Source organism: Aulostomus chinensis, chromosome 11 (assembly GCF_037954235.1).
Source record: "Aulostomus chinensis isolate RoL2024-O1b breed Wild chromosome 11, RoL_Achi_v1.0, whole genome shotgun sequence".
Taxonomy (NCBI): domain Eukaryota; kingdom Metazoa; phylum Chordata; class Actinopteri; order Syngnathiformes; family Aulostomidae; genus Aulostomus; species Aulostomus chinensis.
The window spans coordinates 17,580,387-17,607,298 of NC_141330.1; the positions used below are offsets into that span (position 1 = coordinate 17,580,387).

The following is a 26,912-nucleotide window of genomic DNA, read 5'->3' on the forward strand; positions in this document are numbered from 1 at the left end:
ATTAGATTTATGGGAAAATGTTGAATTATTAAAGCATGCTAGGAATGAACACTACGCAGATTAATAGGACCGAGCCGCCAATGCCCAAACCCAAGGCCAGGTGGTTCAGGATTCTGGCCGTCCGACTGTAGCGCTCCGCCGCCATCTGGTTCCCGCTGTGGTTGGCTTCACGAGCCTAGAGCAGACAGAAAAAACAAACAAACAAACACCTTTCTTAAAATCAATGGACACACAACACACAGTTTTAGTAAGAGGTTAAAATGCTGCATTGGATCTGTGAGAATGAGTAGAGAGTCACTCGTCTTCCTGTTGCAGACGGAAAGTAGAACACATAGAGAACTGCCATATGACCTACATTCTGGCTTGTTACTATGGAGTACTGCAAGAATGGGTCCTAAATCACGGAAACATGTTAGCTTTGTTGAATGTCCAGTTGACTCGTCTCAAAGTCAAATTAAAGGGTTAAATAGGTCATGGTTACATGGCTGAAATAAGGTCCAGCTCTAGTTTAGAATAGATTTTTAAATTTTGTCCTACATACACTGGTAACACAGGAGGCTTCAGAGGTGGTTGAAAACTTTCAATGTCATCACATGGAAAACAGAGGAACATCGTAATATTATAACATAGGAGGAGAACATCACAAAAACAAGTTATTTCCTGTTGTCACCAAGTGGCACCATGAATAATCTACCCTGGCATTGACTCCTCCTTGGCCAAATACCACGGCCATGCACTTCTTCATGATTGGTGAAAATCAGCCTCATAGTTTTTGCTTTTAGTTTTATCAACAACAACAACAAAAAAAGCCACTAAAAGTGTAACACTGGCGGAAGTGATAGATAAAAATGATCCAAGAATTGGCTGCGTTGCTGAGATGGAGGCCTGTAGTCCATTTTGAGAGAAATCAACAAGGCCGACCTGTGCCTTTAACAAGAGACCAGCCCATCCACTTTAATCAAACCCATTTGCCCCCCCCCCTCCCCCTCGCACACCCTGACCACATTTTTGTGTGTGTCAGAATGTGTGTGTGTTTGCTGAGGTGAAGCTGGTCATGATTACCAGCAGCTGTTCTGGCTCACTTTCAGTCCTGCTTGTGTATTGTTCCAAACACAGCGGCGCCATGTTCGATTTATATAACATGGCATTACATAACATTGCTTCCCCTAATGCAGAACCGCAGCTTACTCAGGTTCAGAACCACAACGCAAGCCTTCCTCTCTCATTCATGACAAACACACAACGAAATATGACTCCTTGATCAATAACAGTACCATTACCATCACTGATTAATCTGATAATGGTGGAAGTGGACGATAGGGGTAGGGAATGATAAGCTCAGGCTTCATCCTACTGCTTTTTGAACAGTGATACCTATACTTTTCATTGCCTTTTTATTTTTGGTATTTTTTTAAAATCCTGTTTGAAATAAAGACATTCATTTATTCATACTGTTTGCAATCAATCAATCAATGACTAGTTTTGATCGTAAAATGTCCCAATTTCACAATTTCTGGTGACCACAAATTGTCTTTTTGTCCATCCAACGGTCGAAAATCCAAAGAATCCTCTTTTTTTTCTGTCATAAATGGAAAAAAAAGGCAACAAATTCTGTTTATTTTTAATTTTGAACCAGAAAATGATGAACTGATTATCAGGTTGCAAATCATTTATTCAATGGACAAATAAATTAACTGAGAAATTTTGGCAGCTCATGTTAAAGGGAACAATTCTTTTGTATTGTTGGTTTCCGTTTGCATTGTTTTATATGACACCAAGAGCTTTTTTAGGCTGATACTGGGGATCCACCATGATTTTAAAATACAACACCTCATTTGTGTCGGCAGATATTGGCAATTCTTTTGAACTTGTCGGTCTCTCTCTCTCTCTCTCTCTGTCTCTCTCTCATGTAGTCTAAAAACAAGCAAACAAACAACAACATTTCGTTGCACTGTTCTTGAATTCTGTAATGACAGTAAAGGCTTATTCTATTCTATTCTACTTAACGACAGACGATGAGACTTTACTTGATGTGAAAATGAAGACAAATGTTTTTTTTTTCCTAATCCCAATACGTTTTGCAGGATGAATTAGAAAAAAATACAAACAGATAATAGGACGTCGGTAAATATCAGCTGTCATTTTAGGTTCTGATCAAAGCTTTGACTCTCACGTTAACAGGACCATGAAAACTTCATTTTTCCAACACTGAAGGAGCCAACATTATGTCAGCAATAGACTTTTTACCGCTACTCGGTGAAAAAGAGGCTTTCTGCAGAGCTCATCTGTAATGTTGTGATGGAATGTAAAAGTTCTCCTCGTTCACCTTGACAGGAAGCTGGTCAAACAAGACAGACTCGACATCAGAGTCACAGAGAGAACATCGCATCGGGCGTTTGCGTCTGAACCAGCCGATCGTCGCGGTCACCACAGTGAGACTGTTCAAAACCGCAAAGGCTGCCTCTGCAGAGGTTGGCGGCGATACTGCGATAGCATCAGTGACACCAGAGCTGGAGAGTATTTATTCTTTCTATTCTAGAAGAATGAAGACTTCATTCGTTGATCTGACATCTCTAAACCGTTCCAAAGGCTGACTTCTCGAATTCAAACAAATCATCTGAAGCCTCCTGTTACCTCCTTGTATAGAAATCAAGCTAAGCCCCTTGTTAACTATCTGCCTTCACGAATGGTGAGATCATCCGCTGCTGGTGACACACTTATGCAGCTGATGTGAATAAAGACGAGGAGTGGAGATGAGCCTGATATTTGTGAGAAAACCTCACAATGCTGAACTGAATATGGTGGCTGGAACAGAGCACATCAAAAGCCTGCAGAGAGACTTTCTCACACACTCAAGAGTGTGCAAGTAGGTTTTGTGACCCAAATCAGAGAAACCCAAACCTCTGGGATTTAGTACCCGATGATGCAATACCCCTGGGTTCAGTGACTTGAGAGGTTAGAAGTCAGTCAGAAGCTACAGTTGCAGACTAGATATAAAACAGCCAAAGAGAAAGATACTGTCAATATTCTGAATGAACATGAACTTGGCTCGTACTGTACTCACATGAAGATGCAGGCACACAGGCTCTCTGTTCTGCAGGTATTTTGTAGTTAACTGGAACCTGCATGGCTGTTTTTGAGGGCTAAACAGGCGTGGGAGCCTAGTCCCTGCTACAACTGCCTTCTCTGTTTAATTTTCATCTTCAAAGCTTCACTAGGTAGGACTTTAAAACCATTCCAGATGTAAAGCCAGCACATGCACTCTGGTAGTGGGTGTAGGGCAAAGGGACAGAGCATAAAACACAAAGCAGAAATAATAAATAAACTAACAGAGACAGAATTGTTCAGGTCAATGTGTGATGCAAATAATAATAATAATAATAATAATAATAATAATACTTAGTGTACTTAATACAGAAGTAAAGAAAAACCTCAAACGATTCCTGAAAAAAAAAAGATAATATATATATAGGTGGCACGGTGGTGCAGTGGTCAGCACAGGATCTTTCTGTCTATAGTCTGCATGTTCTCCCTGTTCCTGTGTGGGTTCTCTCTGGTACTCCAGCTTCCTCCCACAGTCCAAAGACATCAAGAGGGGACGAGGCTGATTGATACTCTAAATTGACTGTAGGTGTGGCTGTGAGTGTGAATGGTTGTCTGTCTCTATGTGTTGGCCCTGTGATGGACTGGTGACCTGTCCAGGGTGAACCTCGCCTCTCACCTGAAGGCTGCTGGGATAGGCTCCAGCCCCCCTGAACAGAATAGGCGGAAGAAAATTAATGTATGTATGCATGTGTGTGTGTGTGTGTGTGTGTGTGTGTGTGTGTGTATATATATATATATATATGTATATGTATGTGTGTGTGTGTGTGTGTATATATACACAAACACACACACACACACACACACACACACACACACACACATGCCGGCATGGCAGTGAAAATAGATGGATGGATGGATGGATGGATGTCCACTGTTATCCAAGTAGAAGCCTTTGCTCCCAGGGTCCCTTGTGGTCTCCAGAGTTTCTAAAAGTAGAATGGCATCCAGAGCCTTCAGTTATCAGTTTCCCTCCCAGTGGAACCCACTTTATGTATAAGAGCAGACTTAAGACCTTCCTTTTTGATAAAGCTTACAGTTAGGGCTGGCTTAGGCTTAGCTCTTAAATATGCTGCAGCGATTTGGCTCTATACAACTAAAACTGACTTTACTTAAAGCATTTTGATCCCTAAAACAAAATAAATAATTGTTTTGAGACAAATTATGATCTTAGATCCATATTTCCATCCATGACTTTGCTGATTTTTTTCTGCAAGATATTGAAGCTGACTTGTCTCTGTCTGTATGAACCATCAATGGCGCAAACCATGTTGATAGCTTCCTAGAGCTAGTTAGCCTACGTAGATCTTCTCTAGACCATGTGCCCATCTACAACCACTTTAAGATACTTAAAAATGGTGTAGCCTTGTATGTATGCAGCCTTTTGTTGATACACAAATGATTTTGCGTTGAATAACTTACTGACCTCACTGCTTTATTAACAATAAACATTTTATGTGAAAATTTTGGTTGATTTTGCATTTATTTATCATTGTTGCATGGGTGGAGTGCACGGTTGAAAAACAGAAACCTGAGAAAATAACATCCTCTATCAATAATATGATACTCACTAAAGCTAAGGGATCTTATTGTTCATGTACTACTCATCTATTTTCTTTTTCTTCTTCTTTTTTCATCTTCTACGCAGAATAAGAGACCAACACAGGAGTATTTGTTGTCATTATGCACTATGTCACTCGTATGTAGTTTGAGGGAACAAAAACATTAAGATGAACACTGTATAATGACTGACAACAATAAAGCCTAGAGACTGAAGAAACTCGATCCAGATGCTGAGTATAGAATGACATCATTTTACGCCTAAAGGTGAAGAACTTGTTAGCTGTAATAATAATAATATTATCATGATTATTATCATCCGGGATGAGGATCAAAGCGTGATTTGTCATTATGCGAGTGAGAGCCATTGGACATAAATCCTGCCCCCAAAACACCACTGTCGCTAACCTAATTTTCAAATGAACCAGTGTTACTTTTAAAGGTCTGTATTGCCTATTGTTTTATTCAAAATCAAAAATGCATGTGAGGCTGTTACTAGAATACTTTTATCTATTTTGTTTGTCAGACAAGCGCTCCTGTTACGTGTTCATCATCCTCCTAAGCTTGTCAGACAAATAAATACAATAACAAAAACAAACAAATGACTACAGTTTATAGAGGCTGACACAAAACTTAGCTAAAACCATGGACAATAGATATGATTTACGCCCTGCCTGATTTAAATTCAGCAAACCTAAAGTCTTCAGAAATATTGTTCGACAGGTGGAGAGCAAAAAAACAAAAAAACGCCTAGCATGGAAATGCAGTCAGAAGTGAACACACACTCTTGCATATGTCAGATTTTTATGCAGGGCTGATTTTAAAAAACAAAACAAAAACAAACAAATATAAATGTAATTTAAATTACATTGTTAGTTTCTTTGGCCCTGTGTCCTTTCACATCTAGAAGCTACCCAAAAGCGGCAGGAATATTGTTTATTATTTATTTATGACCTTGTTCTGGTTATTGACACACATGAGTGATGGTGTCTGTGTGTTAGCGTTATTGATACTGTTTCCACTCAGAAACAACTGTGGAACAATGCCAGCACAGCATCCTTTTCCCTTTGAGCTGATTTGAAAGCAGTGGGTTGGTCCTCCAGCTCCTCTGTCTAGTGAATTAACGATAGTGCAACAGTGTCGTCTTCTTTGTATTCACTTCCTGTGTCATCTTTTGCCTTTGATATTAAAAATGACTGGAAAAGAGCTTTGAGATGCATGACTGCAATATACTCATGAGGAGTATGGATCAGAATGATCTCACAAATCCTCTTGCCATTGGACAGCCAAACGTATTCGTCGTATTAATGTGTACTCAGACCATGGTGTCTACATTCAATTGCTGTTGCACCCTGAGTCATAACAGTAGTGTTCACTCTGATGTGTGGATTATTTCTCTTATTTGAATAAAATTTAGTAAATGTGCCTGAACTGAAAGAGATACAGCTGATATAATAAAAATGCAGCCCATCAACAGTGCAATAACCTTTGCATTTTTTTCCCTCGAGGCCCCTACGTATAAGGAAATATCCTGATTAATATGTAGGGATGGGAATCGAAAACCAGCAGCAGCGATAACACGTCCTCTGCTGTTAAGGTAACTTGCAGGTAACTAACCCCGCCTCTCATGTTAGCACCATGTGCCTCATTGTAAAACCTGCTATTACCAACTGCTAACGTTAACTGAATGCCTTCTCATGCATTACATTTAGATACCGTGACGAGACAGAGTCTGACTGTTAGTTTCTCTTTTTTTTCCCCAAATGAGAATCGATAAGAGAATCAATAAAGAACCGAATCGTTAAGCATAATCGAAAATGGAATGGGAAAATGGCCATGGCCTATTGATCTAACAACACAGACTATAATGATTCAGACTCTGGAGGAGGTTCCTCTGAGCCTGAGGAGGACACAGAACTCCATCCAGCTGCAAAAACGCCTCTGCTCTCTCTGCGATATCCCCTTTTAGCTTCAGCAAGCCAGGTCATTGATTCTAAAACTCCTTTAAAACAAAACACCAGAGAAGAAATGGAACTCCAACACAAATGTGACTCTTCAGGAAGAGAACGAGCTCATCTCCTCATTTGGTGAAGAGCAACTCGAGCACAAGAAAGAACAGCGTCCGACATCTTTCTGACTCAATCAAAGTATTCCCTCCCTCAAAGTCTGAAACTTGTTGAGTGTATAACAAAAGGAACTACTGTCGCTATTGCCTCAAGCCTTCTTCAAAAATTCCATGACACCTGGAAGCTGTGCACAGAATAGTAGAGGTGGTTGCCAGAGCATACCCAAAGAACTCAAAAGAGAGACGCCATGCGTTAAATATTCTGAGACAGCGTGGAAACTTTGCTTCTGATGCTCTTGTTGTAAGTAAGGGAATTGGAAAGCTCCAGGCCTGCTACACATCCTGAAAAGCTAGAGCTGCTTTTTCATCATTCTTTGTTTTCATTGTCAAGGACTCTACGGCAAGAGGACTTTGTGGAACGGACTGAGGAGAGTAATTTCCTACATGAGCTATGATGAGGTCACTTGTACGATCCAAAATGACAAACTTCTGTTGGAGTTTGGACAACCCCTCTTTGATCTCAATGAGTCAAGCAAGGACAGACACAACTTAATAATACAAAGACTTCAAGAACTGAGACTTCCGGTTGGCTACAGAACAAGATGGCGGGGTGAGCGCTTTGCTCCCGGGAGTCGGCGTATTTAATACCCCCGGTTAATGCGTTTAAAGATATTGAACTCGCCTGTGCTTAGATTATGAAGGGGGGCAGCAAAGGAAAAGGCAGAAAAACGCAAAATAAACCCGGGAAAGATTTACATGGTGCAGAACCAACTCAAGACGACATGCGGGATGAAGAAGGCCAAGATGGCGGCGACTCAGCACAGGGAGCTGTACGCACGGGACTTGAAGCCATAAGTAAGCAGATTAACGAGTTTAAATCAGAACTAAAACAAGACTTAAAAGCGTTCAAGGAAGAAATTAAACGTGACATGAGAGAAGAATTTATTGAATTCAAACAGGACATTAATCAGCAGCTAATGGCGACTACGCAGGCCGTGCAGGAACAGGACGAGAGGATTAAAGATACGGAGACCCGGATTGACGATCTGGAAACGTGGAGTACGGAGGCTAACGCCGCTCTTCAGCAAGCGGTACAGGATCAGCAGAAGCTAGAAGAAAAGCTAAACGACCTAGAGTCAAGAGCCAGACGAAATAATCTGCGGATCCACGGCGTACCAGCGGGCGCGGAAGAGGGATCGGTGTCGGTATTCGTGGAAAAACTTATCTGAGTCGAACTCGACCTGGATGAAGAAGTGGGGTTACAGATACAGCGCGCACACAGGGCTCCGGCACCAAAACCGGGACCCAACTCGCCTCCGAGATCAATCATAATCAATTTCCTACAATACAGTACCAAGGAAATGGTTATCCAGAAAGCCTATGTGAAAAATCGCATTCCGGGAAAAACCGCTATTTTTTTACCATGACTACACAACTGCAGTTCTGCATCAGCGAAAGGCCTATTCCAGTATTAAAAAGGCTCTCAAAGAGCAAGGCATCCGTTTCCAGACGGCCTTCACTAAGATGCGCATCCACTGGGACAGCAGCGTGCAGGTGTATGGCAGTGCCTGGGAGGCGGCGCGAGAGCTCCGGCAGCGGGGATTCAGCGTGGAGGTCCCGGAGAAGCCGCCTGACAGGAGACGGCGGCTGGAGCAGCTCCGGCGGCTTTTTCCCTGGCAGCGAGCGGGACCACACGCAGGCTCGGATACTGCAAGCCGCGCTAAAGAACGCCTTCGGGAATTTCGACATGAGCACCAGGAACAGCGCAACGGGGACAGTAACAATTAAGAAAAGACGGTAAATATTCTGGCCTTATCATATGGTATATGGCAATTACGCGCCGACGAGCGGGCGTAGACAGTTCAACTCAGCCAACAAACCATCGAGCTCAGAGAGAGCCAGTCTGTGGCAGACCAACTTAGAGGCGACCCTTTCTCGGTGAGAGGCTTCTTTCCCCTTCACTAAAGACTGGAGCATAGTTCTTCAGATTTTGGAAGTCCTTTTACTTTATGGTTATAGTGTGTGTCTCAAATTGTTCCAAGTTCATTAAGGTGTTTCAGTTATCACCTAAAGTTCCAAAGTTTAGCCTGTGTGAGTATGCCTGTGAGATGTTTTCCTTTTTTTTTCATTTAAGTTATGATGCAACCCAATGAGATTAAGTTAATGTCCTTAAACGTGAATGGATTGGGAAATCCAATTAAAAGATCTAAAGTAATGGCTAAATTGAAAAGAGACAAAGCTCAAATAATTTTCCTGCAGGAAACTCATCTTTCACAACAAGAACATGAGAAATTAAAACGCTTTGGTTTTAAAAAAACTTACTATAATTCATTTGCACAAAGTCATAGAAGAGGGATTGCCACTCTGATATGTAATAAGTTGAACTTTGAATCCTACAAAGAAATAAAAGAAAAGGAGGGCAGATATCTTATTGTAAAGGGAAGAATCGAGAAGAAAGTGGTAACTTTAATAAATGTATATGCACCTCCTGATAGTAACAAATTATTCTTCAAATCTTTATTTGATAAAATTGCTCTGGAGGCTGAAGGTATTTGTATATGCGGTGGGGACTTTAACATAATATTGAATCAATATCTGGATACAACTAGTTTAAAGAAAAATAAGACCAAGTTATCAAAATTAGTCAATACAGCCTGGGACGATATTGGTTTCTTCGATGTTTGGAGATATGCTCATCCATTTGACAGGGATTACACTCACTATTCGGCCCCACATTCCTGTTACTCTAGAATAGATTATTTTTTTATGCCCAAAAGTGACTGTTACAGGGTGAAGGAATGCAGTATTGGGGTTGCTGATGTCTCTGATCATAGTGCACTGTATTTGACAATTGAGTTAGAAGAAAGGAGGAGGAAAACAGGGTGGAGGCTAAATGTTGGTCTGTTAAATGACAAGGCAGCTGTGGAACAGATTAAATTGGAAATAAAAGAATATTTAAAGTTTAATAACAACGGCATGGTGGACCCATCTATAGTATGGGATTCACTGAAGGCAGTGATACGTGGAAAATTGATTGCTTTTACAGCGTCAAAAAAAAAGAGGATGATCGCGGAATATAATAAACTTATATCAGTACTAACATCTGTAGAGCAACAGCATAAGATCAGCCGGGACCCCAAACTATTAGTGCATATACAACAATTAAGGAAAAAAATTAATGATCTGCTTGAGCAAGATGTTGAGAAGAAGGCTTGATTTTATAAGCAGGCATATTACGAACTAGGCCCTAAGGCAACTAAATTACTTGCACGGCGTTTACGTAAACAACAAGTAGATAGTACCATTCATAAGATACGAGATCCAGAAACAAACCAAATTAAATATCACCCAGAAGATATAGAGACTATATTTTTAAACTATTACAAACAGCTATATACAGAAACTTGTGATGCTAAAGAGGAAGAAATTAGACATTTTCTCGATAAATTGGACTTACCTAGTATTGGCAAAACTCAGAAAAGACTTCATTACAGCAGATATTACACTAGAAGAAATAAATAAGGCAATTAGCAATTCAAAATCAAGCAAGACTCCAGGAACTGATGGTTTCCCAGCAGAATGGTATAAGACCTTCAAAGTGGAGTTGGCTCCTCTCATGCTGGAAACGTTTAATTGGATTAAAAAAGAAGGTAAATCTCCACCATCATGGAGAGAGGCAAATATTACAGTGCTCCCAAAGGAGGGGAAGGATAGAGAATACTGCAATAACTATAGGCCAATCTCAATTCTCAACGTAGATTATAAACTGTTCACAACGATAATAGCAAAAAGACTTGAGAATCTTCTTCCAGAACTAATTGATGAAGATCAAACAGGGTTTGTGAAACAACGACAAACATATGACAATATTAGGAGGACGCTACATCTAATAGAGAAAATTGGAAAAGAAAATAAAGCAACGGCATTATTAAGCCTTGACGCCGAAAAGGCTTTTGATAGAGGAACTCATCTATCCTTCCAACTTCAGCATTGTGATAGCTGCAGTGAAAGAGCTGGCTGGGTACAACCCAGAGAACAACACATCTCGCAAACCTTCCGTAGCCCTAAAATTTGGCCACAGTCTGGGAGTGTGTTGTGAGCTGGTAGAAACTGATCATTTATCCACAGTTGACAGGGACCACAGCCTGACTGAGTCTGTGTAGTTTCCAAGGGCGTGCCAGGTCTGATAAGGATGTAAATACACACTAAAATAAAAATGCCACATTCACAACTTCTCTCAACACAACTGTTAAATCTATAAGCAAAACACCTGCTGCAGTCCAACAGTCTTCGTCTTCGTCTTCGTCGTCCTCCGCTTCATCCGGTGGGTCCGGGTCGCGGGGGCAGCAGTCTCAGCAAGGAAGCCCAGACTGCCCTCTCCCCAGCCACTTCAACCAGCTCTTCCGGGAGGATCCCGAGGCGTTCCCAGGCCAGCCGAGAGATATAATCCCTCCACCGTGTCCTGGGTCGGCCTCGAGGCCTCCTCCCAGTTGGACATGCCTGGAAAACCTCCAGAGGGAGGCGCCCAGGAGGCATCCTCACCAGATGCCCGAACCACCTCAACTGGCTCCTCTCGACATGGAGGAGCAGCGGTTCTACTCTGAGTCCCTCCCGAATGACTGAGCTTCTCACCCTATCTCTAAGGGAGAGCCCAGCCACCCTGCGGAGGAAACTCATTTCGGCCGCTTGTATTCGCGATCTTGTTCTTTCGGTCATTACCCAAAGCTCATGACCATAGGTGAGGATTGGAACGTAGATTGACCGGTGAATCGAGAGCCTCGCCTTTTGGCTAAGCTCCCTCTTCACCACAACAGACTGGTTTAGCAACCGCAAGACTGCAGATGCCGCCCCAATCCGCCTGTCAATCTCCCGCTCCATCTTACCCTCACTCGTGAACAAGACCCCGAGATACTTAAACTCCTCCACCTGAGGTAAGACCTCCCCCCCGACCCGGAGTGGGCAAACCACCCTTTTCCCGCTGAGGACCATGGCCTCAGACTTGGAGGTGCTGATTCTCATCCCAGCCGCTTCACATTCGGCTGCAAACTGTCCCAGCAAGAGCTGGAGGTCGTGGCCCGATGGCGCTAAGAGGACTACGTCATCCGCAAACAGCAAAGACGACATCCTCCCGCCACCAAACTCAACCCCCTCCACCACCCGACTGCGCCTAGAAATTCTGTCCATAAAAGTTATGAACAGAACCGGTGACAAAGGGCAGCCTTGGCAGAGTCCAACCCTCACTGGGAACAAGTCCGACTTACTACCGGCCACACGGACCAGACTCTCACTCCTCCGGTAGAATGACCGAATGGCCCTTTGTAAAGGGCCATCCACCCCGTACTCCCGGAGTACCCCCCGCAGTATGCTCCTGGGAACACGGTCGTAAGCCTTCTCCAAGTCCACAAAGCACATGTGGACTGGTTGGGCAAACTCCCATGCCCCCTCCAGCACCCTAGCGAGGGTGAAGAGCTGATCCATGGTTCCACGGCCAGGACGAAAACCACACTGCTCCTCCTCAATCTGAGGTTCGACTATCGCCCTGACCCTCCTCCTCTCCAGTACCCTGGCGTAGACCTTACCAGGGAGGCTGAGAAGATGTAATGATTTATGATTGTAAAGAAATACAACAGGGAATGAAGTCCCACTGGGATTTTCCATGGGGATTGTGTCAAAGGAGCCATTTCTGGAGGTGTGCTCACGGGCCAACAGTTGTTAAGTTATTACGACACCAGGTGAAAGTGCGCCCAGGTGAGCAGTGTTTCGATTGTTCGAGCTAAATTAAAGATGGTTGAACCTTTTTAACAGAATTTAATATTAAATTTAGTGCCATCAACTTCTGCCTTTAATGATCTGTTATAAGTTAACTGCTGTTTCTATGGAACTTCGTACAGACACCTGCTGCTAGTGGGCCGTAACGTACCGTGTGTTTATTGCATTCTTCATATAGAAGTCCAAAAGCTTTGGTCCCTTCATACCCAAAAGATTTTCAGACAACGTTTAGCTTCACGGTAGAGATACATTTTAATATCCCCATGCCATTGGCCTATTTCTAATAAATTTCACAAAGTGCATTACTTTTCTTTTAAGGTTATCATCTGTTGAGGAAACAATGCAATTCAAGTTCATTACAATTATTTCAGTATGTACAAAATCTGAGAATCATACAACTTGTTTATATATGGATATTACTGACAACTGTATAGATGAAATTAGTTGTAAAACAGCAACAACAACAAAAAATTAAAGCAGCACTGAATGGTCCCTCGCGCGCGTTGGGGTGCTCATGTCACGCACAAGTAGATGTTTTCAGACATGGGCTGACAGCTCTGACTTGTCAGTTTGATGAGGATTTTAGAGAATTCTTCTAGTGAAATGTCCTCATAAATCCCATGACTTTGGCCAAATCTTACATTAGAATTCATATTTTAATAGGAAAATTTGTCCCAAATCCAGTTATACAGGTTGGGAAGTGGTCAGACTTATAATTTAGACATCAGAAGCCACAGTTTGACTGCAAGTATATGTGCAGGGATTTGGTTTACATTGTAAGGTGCAATTTGGCACAGCAACTTCCGGGCTTACAGAATCCAAACTAGCAAAAAAAGAGCAAAAAAGTAGGAAAATATATGGAGCACCTCTCATTTCGGGATGCGACCCCCCCCCCCCTCCACACACACACACACACACACACACACACACACACACACACACACACTACTTTAATACATTTCATGAAATGCAGTGCACAGTGAAAAAAGTGAAATCTGTACATTGTTTCTTGGCAGCAAGCGTCAATGCCTGCAGCCGTTAAGAAAAGTTCATACGACACGGAGAGGACAACAAAATCAACAAAATATCTTTTAGTTTTTTAGTCTTCCCCTAATTTTCTGCATTACCACTTGAGTTTGAATTTGAGCTTTGAATGACAACGTAATACTCACTCTTATCATTAAGAGTAACTTTAGACAAAAACACTAGCATTGGCACACCACGCTAAAAAGGAAGCTCAGCAAGAACTATGGAAAAAACACATAGGGAAGAAACAGTTACCTAATATGTGTCTATGACTGCTTGGACTGGATATAATGTGTGTGTGTGTGTGTGTGTGTGTGAGAGAGAGAGAGAGGAGCGAGACAGAGAAAACAGTAAGGGTTTTCAGGGGCAACTGTACATCCTACAACTTAATAAGTCTCCACTTAGTAATTATACAGTACGTGCACACAAAAAAATAAAAAATACACAGTACCCTCTAACCTCCACTGCAATTACAAGCAAGGTGTCTACTGCTATTTTTACTGATGCTACATAAATCCAAAGCCACCAAATTAGTCAGCACTTCCTTGATCCTGTGCAACTCGGCTGCATACAGGAGGAAATCTGGGTTGCACTGGGTTGTTGGGTACAGCTGCAATTACATTTTCTGATGATGTTATTTCTATTCACATGTTCTGATGTCGTGTCTTCCAAGCTTTTATGTGCTTTGTAGTTTCCATGTTTTTTTTCCATACATTATCTGTTGATTGCAAATTGCCCTGCCTGCCTCCACTGGCACAGTCTCTCCTCGGACTTGGACAGTCTCCTGCAACCAGCTCCATTTAAATCGATTCTTCACCCCCCCATCAATGTCTTTTACCTCTGGGCTGTTCAAAGCCAGTTTGGCCATGACTCAAAGAAAGCTGGGAATGTAAGAAAAACAAACTATACTTTTAATATACAGTGGATATAAAAAGTCTACACACCCCTGTTCAAATGCCAGGTTTTCGTGATGTAAAAAATGACAGCAAGAAAAATAATCTTACAACTTTTTGCACTTTTAAAGTGACCTTTAACCTGTTCAACACAACTGAAAAACAAACAGAAATCTTTGAGGGAGGTGAATTAAAAATAAACAACTGAGAAAATGTGGTTGCATAAGTGTGCACACCCTTTTATAACTGGGGATGTGGCTGTGTTCAGATTTAACCAATTACATTCAAACTCATGTTAAACTAGAGTCAGCACACACCTGACACCAATGAAAGTGCCTCTCATCAACCCCAAATAAAATTCAGCTGTTCTAGGAGGCTTTTCCTGACATTTTGTAGCCACAACTTCCAGAACAAGCCATGGTCTGCAGAGAGCTTCCAAAGCATCAGAGGGATCTCATTATTCAAAGATATCAATCAGGTGAAGGCTACAAAAGAATTTCTAAGGCATTAAATATACCATGGAACACTGTGAAGACCGTCATCATCAAGTGGAGAAAATATGGCACAACAGTGACACTACCAAGAACAGGACGCCCATCCAAAATTGACGATAAAACAAGAAGAAAACCAGTCAGAGAGGCTGCTAAGAGGCCGACAGCAACACTGAAGGAGCTACAGGAAATTCTGGCAAGTACTGGTTGTATAGTACATGTGACAACAATCTCCCGTCTTCTTCACATGTCTGGGCTATGGGGTAGGGTTGCAAGACGGAAGCCTTACCTTACCATAAAAAACATCCAAGCCAGGCTTAATTTTGCAAGAAGACATCTGAAATCTCCCAAACGCATGTGGGAAAATGTGTTATGGTCCGATGAGACAAAGATTGAATTTTTTGGACATAATTCCAAAAGATATGTTTGGTGCAAAAATAACACTGCACATCACCAAAATAACACCATACCTACAGTGAAGCATGGTGGTGGCAGCATCATGCTTTGGGGCTGTTTTTCTTCAGCTGGAACTGGGGCCTTAGTCAGAGTGGAGGGAATTATGAACAGTTCCAAATACCAGTCTGTATTGGCCCAAAACCTTCAGCCTTCTGTGAGAAAGCTAATGAAGAGGAACTTCATCTTTCAGCACGACAACGACCCAAAGCACACCTCTAAATCAACAAAAGAATGGCTTCACCAGAATAAAATTAAGGTTTTGGAATGGCCCAGCCAGAGTCTGGACCTGAATCCCATCGAACATCTGTGGGGTGATCTGAAGAGGGCTGTGCACAGGAGATGTCCTCGCAATCTGTCAGATTTGGAGCAGTTTTGTAAAGAAGAGTGGGCAAATATTGCCACATCAAGATGTGCAACACTGGTAGGCTCCTATCCAAAAAGACTGAGTGCTCTAATAAAAGCCAAAGGTGCTGCAACAAAGTATTAGTTTAAGGGTGTGCATATTTATGCAACCAGGTTATTTTCAGTTTTTTATTTTTTCCCTTTACAGGTTTCAGTTTTTTTTTTTTTCAATTGCATTGTACAGGTTATAAGTCACATTAAAGGTGGAAAAAGTTGTAAGATTATTTTTCTTGCTGTCATTTTTTACATCACGAAAACCTGGCATTTGAACAGGGGTGTGTAGACTTTTTATATCCACTGTACTTTTTAATTATGCATGACAAACTTTATATTTCAATGCCCCATGTTATTTTGTTATAAATAGAAATCATGGTAAGCCAACAATTTGAGAATATTTGGTCTAAATGTGGGTGGTAATGGCTTAAGCCTTAACATTATTTATAACAGAACAACACATGGCTCAGGACAATTTACTTTCTATGAGGTTTTCAATAAATTAATCTGAAAATGGGTTGTATTACTTACAGGACATATTGAGACTCCAGCTCACGCCATACTTCAAGCATGTTGGTTGGCTCCAGCTATAGCTGCTAACCCAGCTAGGGCTAGCCACTACAACCGTGTGTTGTTCCATTGGTAGTAAGCTAGACAACACACGATATACCACTTCTCCAGTTCTGCCTACATGTGGATGCTAAATGTAAAACCGTTTCACTGTAATAGAGACTTTCCATAAAGCAAATGCTTCTAAGTCGGCTTCCTTGATGTTCAACAGCTGGTGCTGGTTACCATTTAGCATAGCTAGCTTCTTACTAAGCAATGACCAAGGTGGCTTGCAGTGTTTAAAGTTACTTGGCTAGCCCAGAATGGCTTTACATTAATGTTAGTGGCACCGTGACAAAAATGATAAATGAATCATTTGATTAAGTTGAAGTCGACCTGCATATAAAAAGGAAAGACAATATTGGTGTTGCCTACTTGAAACATCCGTGTTCTGAATAACCTGTCAGCATCTTAGCTGAAGCTGTTCACGTGAGTAGATTGTCGGGCACAGTTTTCTTTTTCTGTCTTGCTTCCTCCTCTGCATCTTGTTGTTACATTGGCTACATCTCATTGTTGCATGACAATATCTCATCTCATCCAAATCATAAGCTAACTCCAAATTTTAAATTTATTTATATCTTTTACATTGTTTTGTAATTCACTAGGTCATGTCTGGTACTTTTCCTATCATGCTGTGCTGTGGGTACAATCAGCTCACATTAATTCATCGAGCCTTTAATTTGAAGTAAATGCTGTTGATTTGCCATATTAACCCCTTAAGACGCAATGTACCATCACCACTACACGCTGTCAACAGGAAGTAACCAACTTCGGTATTCGATGGATTTAAATGGTATACAACAACATATCTGTTCATGATATACCTCGTTCAAAACGATTAAGTAGCACCCAATCATGATTAATAAAGTTACTTGTAGACGGAGCTGAGTTAGAATGTTGCTAGGCAGACGGCAGGCGAAGGATAATACCTACATACCAACTTTGTACTCCCGACATCGTCATTGCTAAAATTTTTAAACAGGCTGCTTTTCAATAATTCCGTAAGTGTCCATACATGTGAAATATCAAAGGATTTCCTCCAGCATTCTGTTATTCCAGCATAATTCGTGGTTTACTTGGACAGTTGCGTAGCGCAGCATCTGCAGCGTCACAGTTAGTTTTTCCTTCAGCGTCACATAGAGGTGCCGGTATTCTTTTTGTCCACACGAAACGAATTTTCGATCATGGTGAAGTCCTGCTGAACGCAAAAATATCACACATGAGCCAATCAGTGCCTGGGTTGTTGAGCTACAGCGCTGAAACCCCAAACAGGCCCCAGTTTACAGAGCGGACCGTGCATCATTTGATTGACCCTTCCGTCTGCCTATACGATTTTTTCCTGATGAGAACTAGATATTCTTTTAGCCAATAAACAAATGAGAAAAACAAACAAACGGTACCTTGCATGACGGTATCAAGTTTGTAAGGCAACAACAAGGTGCTTGCATACTCGCCGTGCGTAAAGTTAGCTTGTCTGCTCAAAGCAGTGTTGGAGTGGTAGATGCCGGTGAAAGTGAGAGAGTGAGGGAATAGATAGCCAGTAAGTGATGTGCAGAGGAAGAGGCTGAAATGGTGCTTCAGTCGTCCGCCTGAGACACTCGGACACCTGGCTGAAGAGCCTACGGTCGACTGTGAAGACATCGAGCAATTTTTTTGGAGGAATGGACCCAAACATGGAGCTATGAGTGACTGATCCAGTTGTTCCAGATGCGCATTCATGTACAAACAATGAATAATAGGCATGCTATTGTGCACTTCTCTTTACTTATGCCGGCCAGTCAGCAGCCTGATTTGCATGAAGAATGTGTGAATTAGCTGCGTGAGAGGGGGGAGGGGCACGTGTATGAGTGGGATAGGGAGGCTGGAACAGCCTCACAAAAGCCTCACAGTTATTATCGTCAGCCATATTCAATTTCAATTCAGAATACAAAACAATTTATGAACACTTTTACAGTGATGCATATCGTTTTTTGATGTTGTTGAAGATGATTTGCTCTATTGTTCTGTATTTGTTCTATTATTGTCTTATACATTTTTATTGTTGCACCATGAGCTGCCTGCGTGCTCCAGTGATCCTTAAGGGGCTAAGATATTTTTACACACGAATACACACACACACACACACACACACATGCATACCTGGGACCTTATATACCTTCTATTCAAATTTTTCAAAAAAATGACATTTTTCTATTTTTGTATACTACTGCAAGGTTTCAGATGCTTTTTGTCATGAAAAAGCCAAAAATAACAATCACTTTGACCTGGGATGCCGGGAAGACCCATGCCCCATGAGGCCTTAAGTTTTCTTAGGCACGACCAACTAAAACCATCATATAATGGCATGTTTAACACATGAATATACCAGATTTCTTTCATAAAACCGAACTTTATTGCCACAAAATGGTGCAACAAAGACAAAGAATGTCTATGTATTCTTTAACAAAATTCTAAAATATTCCTGACATTGTATGTTTTTCCCACAAAAACCTCATATTTTCAAGTCTTTCAAACATAATTTGATAGACCTGAAATTATGTCATATGCAAACTTGATGAAAGTTGTTAAATGTATTAATCAAAATGATTTTTGTAAGTAGTGATCTGCTATTTTGTTACTTTTTGACTCTACATTGCACAGTATTCACTAATCACGAGCTCCTGGCAATACCACATTGCATCATAACAGTACATTGCGATACAAGCAGATTTATCATCCATAGTTGGTTGTACCAAAATAACCATGACACCCATTGCTGGCTGTTGCTTCATCACTATGGAGTTCTTCTTGACTCATGCTGGTTATTTCACAAAAACTATGAGTAACCATACAAGGGTATATACGGGTGGCCACAACTTGCTCAATAAAACATACTTCACAATGGCCAGCCCAGAAAACCCCTGGTTTAAGCTATTCAGGGAGGCATGGACTGGCCTGAGCACTGATTCCCCTAAAATCCTGACCATCAGAGGGAAATGGCTCAGTGACAAGAGAGTGTAGTGTGTACTCTGAGGCCACCCAGAGCTGATTACGAGATGGCTGAGCTTACAATGATACTTCTTGGGGACACACCTCCTCGTGGGATCCAATGGAGTTGGCCAGGAGCCATCCACCAGGCCAAGTGGATGGCCAGAAACATCTACTTCTATGAAAATGTTGATGTTTTCTGGGCAGCTAGCATATGAACAAAGAGACTGTGACAAAGTTAGAACGGCTCATCAAATTTCTGTCATTGTTCTACACACCAGTGTGGATGAACTCAACATTCGCCCCTGATGCTCCGGAAGACGATCTGCAGTTCTTCAAGGACATCCTGCACTTCAAGAAAACTGATCCTGACATTGCTTAAGCAGTCCTGGCGAAACTAGACAACCACAGGTGGTACCTCACTCAGGAAGTAGTGCCATTTGCGCTCTTCAGCAGCAAGCTCAGTGACAAGGAGAAGCAAGACATTGCTGCTCAGCTACATGCCACTGAGAAGCCTGACAGCTTCAGGAGAGGTAAGCCTGTATTTCCTAGGGTGACAGACAAAAACACCCTGGTTGGTCCAGAGTCCCATCTGCTGATGGATACCCTCTGCATTGGGTCTGACTGTTTTGCAACCGGTGGCGACATGGCCAGAGGATGACAACTTCAACAAGGCTCTGGATTATGTACGAAACATTAAAGTCCTGAATGACATTGCTGAGCATGGTGTCAATGATGAGTGACTTTGCAAATGTCATCACAACTGATGCCAAGCAAAGGGAGTTCCTTCTGCAAGCTGTAGAGTTCAACAGGCAACGGTTTGACAGCTTCAAGAAGCAAACTCTAAACAAGTGATTGACTGCGCATACAAAGAATTGAGACTGACTAATGACTAGACTGTATTGATTTGAATGTGGCCATTCTGGTGGATATAAACAATGTGTAATAGATATCAATCATGTTTTAACTGGTCCACACATTGTACATGAGAATGTATCTCTATTTCGTATGTTTTTGACATGACGGTCAGCATGTTTCATTTGACATCCAACTGTACGTAAATTATTTGTATTATTGGTTTGTGGCTCAAGAGTGATTAAAATGCTTTACATTGATACCAAATATGTTCCTCTGTCTTGTATATATCAGCAGTTATCATGAAAAATGTTCTTGAAAAAAGCTCTTTTCATGACGCTTTTCGTTGGTCGCGCCTCAGAAAACTTTAAGCCTCTTGGGGCAGGTCTTCCCAGCATCCCAGGTCAAAGTCATTGTTATTTTTGTTTTTTTCATGACAAAAGGCATCTGAACCTTTGCAGTAGCATACAAAAATAAACAATTACATTTTTTTAAGAACTCTAACCTTATTTATATATATATATTTATATAACAATTTACAACACATTTACAAGTGCACATTTTAACCAGTAAAATAAATACATTTTATAATAGAAAAAGTGCTAACTAAATTCAAATTCTAAATTGATATTAAACGAGTTAATTAATTATTAAAACAAATTAATATTGAACAAGTGATTGACCTTGAGCCAATCTACGTGTGTGTATAGGGTTTTAATCAACACCCTGACAGCCAATCAGAAAGGAGCATTCAGCCTGACCATGGTAAAAGCACAGTGATGTCGTGCTAACGTTGCTGATAAGGAATTTCTTCTGGTATCCTTTGTTTTAACTTCCTTGGTTTTATTCTCATAATTTCTCTGTAAGAATAAGAGCCGATCTGACACCGGGCCTTGACCTGGGTCTGGGAGTGAACCTGTAGGTGTCTTCAATAAGTTCTTTGTTAACTGTAACTTTGTTGCTACAACAACTACTGATGGTGAACCTGCCACTGAAAGCGCCAGCGTTGTCTACGTGCGTAACTGTGTTCGGACGACGTGAAGGCCACATCTGTGCGTAATGTTCCTATGAGGTAATACTGAAAGTGCCCAACAATACAAGTATGACTGTACACGAAGGAAGGGGACCAGATGTTCTGGGGGAGTTCACTCGACCTCATCCCACCTGCAGTGGGCATCCAGTACAGCGGCTCGGTGTAAGGCATCTCTGAGTCTCCAGCCTGCTTCTTGTGTCTGATGAATCCCTTCTTTACACAAAATTCCTCAACAGTTTTAGCTTCATTAGGCCATTTGATTGGTCTACAGTCATTGTCCCAGTGTACGTGAACTGGGGAGAATGGATTCATCATTTATTCACACAAGTATGTCTGTGGGACGCCTCCTTACATCTGGTGGCAGTCAGACTTTTTTTCCGGTTCAACTTTTTTTTCATCGCATACCAAAACAAGTTGGCAAACGTCGAGCCTCTCGAACAGCAGATTTCAATTCAAAGACTATTTAATAGATACAGACAACCACTTCAGCTGAGACAGTTTGTCTCCTTGACGACCCCCCCCCCCCCCCCCCCGTGCAAACTGTTTGACTTCCAGGTTAATCACTGCAGTGGATCCCACAGAACATTCCAACAGTGCAGTGTCAGTGGGACGAATGTGTTTCTATGTATTTTACATCAATTCCATCACGTAAACATACTGAAGGTGTGAGTTCTTCCGTTCCTGACAACATACTGATTCTAGAACACTCCACACTCAGGAACACGCAGGACCTGAACTCCACATGTGCTACTGAGTACACGTCACACAGAACTGACGGTTAATACTGGCATTACGATGTTCAGGTGATCCTCTGACAAAATGAGTTACAAACTTTTCTTTAAAACGAGATTCAATATTTTTAATTTATCTTTATCTTGTTTTAATTATATTCAATGTACCTTTAAGCTCACGAGGCTTAAAATTTATTTTATCACAAAAAAAATGTTTATTGTTGCCATCAAAAGTAAAGGGAACAAATTCTATTTCCCAATAAAAATCCAATGAAAAAACTGACTCTAGGTTTCCGTCGGTACGTGACACATTTCTAACAAGTGCCGGTAAAACACGTGTGACGCGTTAAGTTTGTCTCCAGTCCAAAGTTCATTACATCCTGTGTTTTATAGGTTTCAGCACTTTAATTAGAGTCTGTGGCAGTTTGTTGTTGCTTCACATACACAACACGATAGAAGTACTTGTTTCTGTTTACTCACAGAATCCAAAATCACTGTTTTTATCTGAGCCGTTTCTTTGGTGGGATGTAATTCCAACCTACCTGTCCACCTCATTTCAACACATTATCAATCAGGTTTAGGCCTTTTTTGATGTCGATGTTGGCCAATAATAATAATAATAATAATAATAATAATAATAATGACAATAATACAGTAGAACTTTAATTTCAGAAATGTACAACATCTTCCTTTCAAATGGAAGCAGGACTGGAATTTGTTTCAACCAGCTGGTAAACGTTAACCCACTGAGTAGTTTGTTGACATGGTTTGCCTCACTTTCTATGGGCCAATTAATTCTGATCTTTTTAGAACTGCAAAGTAGTTTTTGAAAAAGCAGAAAAATGAAGAGTCCTCCTCACTTAAAACAAACATCGGAGCAATAAGGAAACAGATGTATTTCATGTCGCACTGCACAGGACAACTGTTCTCCCAGCTTCCTCTTGATACTAACTGCCATGATAAAAGCGGATGTGTTGGCTTTAAATCTTTAATACTGTAAGAACACTTCCCTTTCACAGAAGCGTTCTTACACAGATTTAGTTTAAAACAATACATGCTGATCGCAGTCACCGAGTCATCAGTGGAGCCTAAACTACAGAGTAATGCAGCTGCAGATATCAAGCAGTATCTGCTTGTTTTTGTCGCAGGGCTGGAGACAGAAGCTAAATGCAGTAACTGGCTGCATGCCTGCCCCAGTCGCAGTCCGCTGGCTCACGGCCATAAACTAAGAATAGACGGCGTCTTTACTGAATTTTGTTTTAAAGAAGGACCATAGAAAGTTTGTTCAGGAGACAGAGCCTAACCGCTACTGTGCTCATATTTAGTAGCAGCACATAACACAGAAAGATCACGCTTGCTGACTAGAGTGCTGCTTTTACAGTCGTCCTTGGCAAACACTCCTCGCTGCGCCACTTCAACCTAGTGAAGATTTGTAGGCTACTTCCGTATTTCCCTTAATTGCGTTTCACCGCCCACTACCACTCACGCTGCGGGGAAAACACTGTACAGTCATGTAATTTCAGGAGGGTTAAGCAAATAAATGAGAGTTTACTATACACATGCAGAGGGTGTTTATGTAAACAAGCTTACGGACCTCCAGGGTGATCTCGCCTGTCCTCAAACTAAAGAAAACTGTCAATTTAAAAACAGCAGGAAATCATTTCGCTGAGACATGTTTGAGTGTTGATCCGTTTACTAAGAAGTTCGTATCTTTAATTGTTGAAATGAAATCCGCGGTAGTTGTTGTTGTAGCGGCTAAACTAGCCTGTCGCGATACTCAAGGGGATCATGTCTGCGCTGAGTTAATGCACAAAGGGTTGAAACAGCGCTCGTCAGGTCCGCTGACGGCAAGGTTTCTTTAGCTACTTACTGGGATTTTAAACACAAGTTGTTGTTCACAATGTATGTTTTTTCATGGGAAAAATGAGGTGTGTCCCTGGGACACGCGGATAGGGAATTTACTGCGTCCTTTCGTATCTTAATGCGTCAGGGACGCAGGACGCGTACCTAACAACATCATAACTGTTGTATAACTGGCATAATAATGTTGATCTTACATGTAGGAAAATATTCAAGCAACACTTCAACCAAAAAGTGCATTTTTCCTTTCAAGTATTCCCAAATAATAGACTTGAACTCACAAAAAACATTTTCCCTCCGTCATCCCTTCTTTTTGACTCCAGAAACCAGAAAAAGCCAGCAGCGTGCAGTAAGCTTGACGCTAATGGCAACTGGCCTCTAAAAGCAGTAAACTGTCCAAAGACTCTCAAGTGCATTGTCTGGTATAATCCAGATCTTTATAATCAAATCATAAGATCAGTAATTTGCAAATTCTTTGATTTGAGCTTTTAACAAACTACAATATTTCAATGTTAGATGTCAGTCGCCATTAGCCTCAAGCTAAATGCATGTGACCGGCTCTCTCTGCATTCTGGAGTCACAAAGAGTCGATGGAAGAGGACAAATTGTATTTCTGAGCTCAAGACACCTATTTTTTGAAATTTTGTAAAAATTGTTACACTGCGATCAGGTCTTGTTCATATTCTTTGCTCATGGCGGTGTGAATTAACCTGGATAAACATACAGTTTCCACAGAGATGAACCAAAGTACCACTGAATCAACCAGTTTGTCACCTGTCTTCCTCTATCATCCACGTTTTTAACCGCCTGCTCAGTCTCCCACTTAACAAAGTGTCAGAGAGGAAGTGAACGCTGACCACATGGAAACAATCAACCAACTGTGCATTTCTCTCATGACATACCACCGCCATGACTCACTGTTTAAAATGAAGCTCATTAACCATCTGAGTTACCGCACACACCGACGATGCCTCTGGACGCATTAATTCACCAATCAGTCCCATGAACTTAAGAGAACGAGGTTCAGGTTTTAGTGATAGTTGGCTTCTTCTAAGTGTTTTTTTATTATTATTATAGTACAGAATGAATCCTTCCGTCAGAGAAAACCTGACAGTGTACCAACAGAAGATAAGGTTTACTTCTACCAGTACAAACACGACTACAGTTGCTAATAAAATATGAGCAAACAGACAAACCAAGACGAAACCATACAATCACGGATAAAACAAATGATTAATTTCAGTTTGATTTCAAAAGTTGGCTGCACTGGTCTGTGGATGTTGTAGCTTTATCTCTAAGTTCTCCATTTTGGAAGAGAGTGAGAGTCGAGAGTGTGGGGGGCTGTGAGAGGAAACACGAGGCCAGAAAAGACTTGCTGTGGCGTAAAAGTACCTCACAGCTAGGAGCTCCTCACCAAAGTCTCGGTCGATCCCCTCCCTCCCTCCCAAACCTTTCACTCACAGAAATCACTCGCAAACACACAGACACGCCAGATTGCGCAACTAGGACATTCCACTGACTTCCATTCATCAGGACAGCCAAGTCAAAACCTTTATCCGAATCAATAGATGTCTGATCCTAACCTTAATCAGGAACTCATTAACTAAAATTTAATACATCAGGGCTGATCTTTGGTCCCGTGAGGACTAGGGGTCCTGATAAGGTTAGTGTTTCTGCCACAGAAAGTCTCTGATAGGGAACAAAAACCATCCCTACTTTATTATTTGGGAACACAATAGAAGAGAAAGCGACTCACGGAGATGGAGTAGATGAGGGCAGCGATGCCCAGCGGCATGCAGCAGCACATCAGGGTGAAGATGGAGTAGCCCAGGTAGTCGTTGACAGGTCTGGCCAGTGTACCCTGGGTCACGTAGCCCTTGGGCTGCTCCATGATGGCGCCCGGCTGGGCAGGGTAAGGATATTGTCCATATCCCTCGCCCCCATACTGTGGTGGGGGTCCGGAAGCCTGCAAACCACACACACACACACAAACACACACACACACACACGCACACACACACACACACACACACACACACACACACACACACACAGATTTGAAGAAAACTCTGGAGGTGCAATGAAAGTGAAAATATTGAGAGTGAAAGAATTCTGCAGTTAATGACTCGGCTCTCTCAAGTCTCCACTTGAGAAATTTTAACGGTCGGTGACGGGTGAAGGATAAATGAAACCAAATTGAAGCCATTATGACGTGTACTAATTTACTGAGCTGCAGATGCTTCAAACATCAACGTCGCACTCTAATGAAATGAAATGAAATCAAATCAAATCCTGGTTCCATAATTTCAAAATTGTCCTCAAGCACTTAAAACAGAAGCAGAGAAGAGACAAGTCAGTGGAATGAAACTGGAGGTGTTGTTTAAGCATCAATCCACAAAATAGCGCTTCCAGTCCAAGTCAGTCCATACATTCTAAAATCGATTCACAATTTCGTTCTTGTTAAGAGTTTTTTCGTTCTCTCACGAATCCCTGGTGTGAGTAGAAAGTAGAACACCCGACTGGTTCAGTTTGATTTTTTTTTTTTAAGATCAACCGCAGTCACGTTGGATAAAGAAACCTAAGGCAGAATTGAATTAATTTATTTCGTTTATGTCTCGAATCAAATTAATTTGTGATTTTTTCTAAACTGCACATATGAAACGAAACCTAAACACTGGGTAAAAAAAAAAAACCAAAACATCCAAACGAAGAAGCGGTTCGATGTTGTCTTTTCAGCGGACTGCTCACCTGCGGTTCAGGAGGGTAACCTGGGCCAGGCTGTGGGTATCCCGGGCCAGGCTGTGGGTATCCCGGGCCAGGCTGTGGATACCCCGGGCCAGGCTGAGTGTACCCGGGGCCAGGCTGAGCGTACCCCGGGCCAGGCTGTGGGTAACCAGCGGCAAGCTGAGCCCCCGGCGCTGGGTACGCGCTGTCCGTGTAGGGGGGAGGGGGCGCCTGCTGGCCCATGGACGCCTTCTCATCAGACCACTGCGCGGGGGGGGCGCTGGGGTCCATAATACAGCAACTTAGTCTCTAACGGTCAGTTGAAGTTCAGAAATAAAGACGGTTCCCGTTGCACGTCCAGCTCTCCCTCCTGAG

General features: G+C 41.9%; 1 protein-coding gene across 1 annotated transcript; it reads right to left on the reverse strand.

Annotated features, from left to right (window-relative positions):
* LOC147253661 (uncharacterized) lies at window positions 1-26,912 on the reverse strand. The gene is made up of 3 exons (XM_086218921.1): window positions 26,562-26,912; window positions 25,570-25,779; window positions 1-175 (listed from the first exon to the last, which is right to left on the reverse strand). The coding sequence occupies exons 1-3, from the start codon at window positions 26,826-26,828 to the stop codon at window positions 29-31; spliced, it is 624 nt and encodes a 207-aa protein (XP_086075047.1). The 5' UTR covers window positions 26,829-26,912; the 3' UTR covers window positions 1-28.

Excerpts from the sequence above, each read along its gene's own strand:
- LOC147253661 (XM_086218921.1), bottom strand. The coding sequence starts at position 26,828 with ATGGACCCCAGCGCCCCCCCCGCGCAGTGGTCTGATGAGAAGGCGTCC. Across the intron at positions 25,780-26,561 it reads GTTACCCTCCTGAACCGCAG|GCTTCCGGACCCCCACCACA; the intron begins GTGAGCAGTCCG and ends TGTGGTTTGCAG. Across the intron at positions 176-25,569 it reads CCCTCATCTACTCCATCTCC|GCTCGTGAAGCCAACCACAG; the intron begins GTGAGTCGCTTT and ends TGTCTGCTCTAG.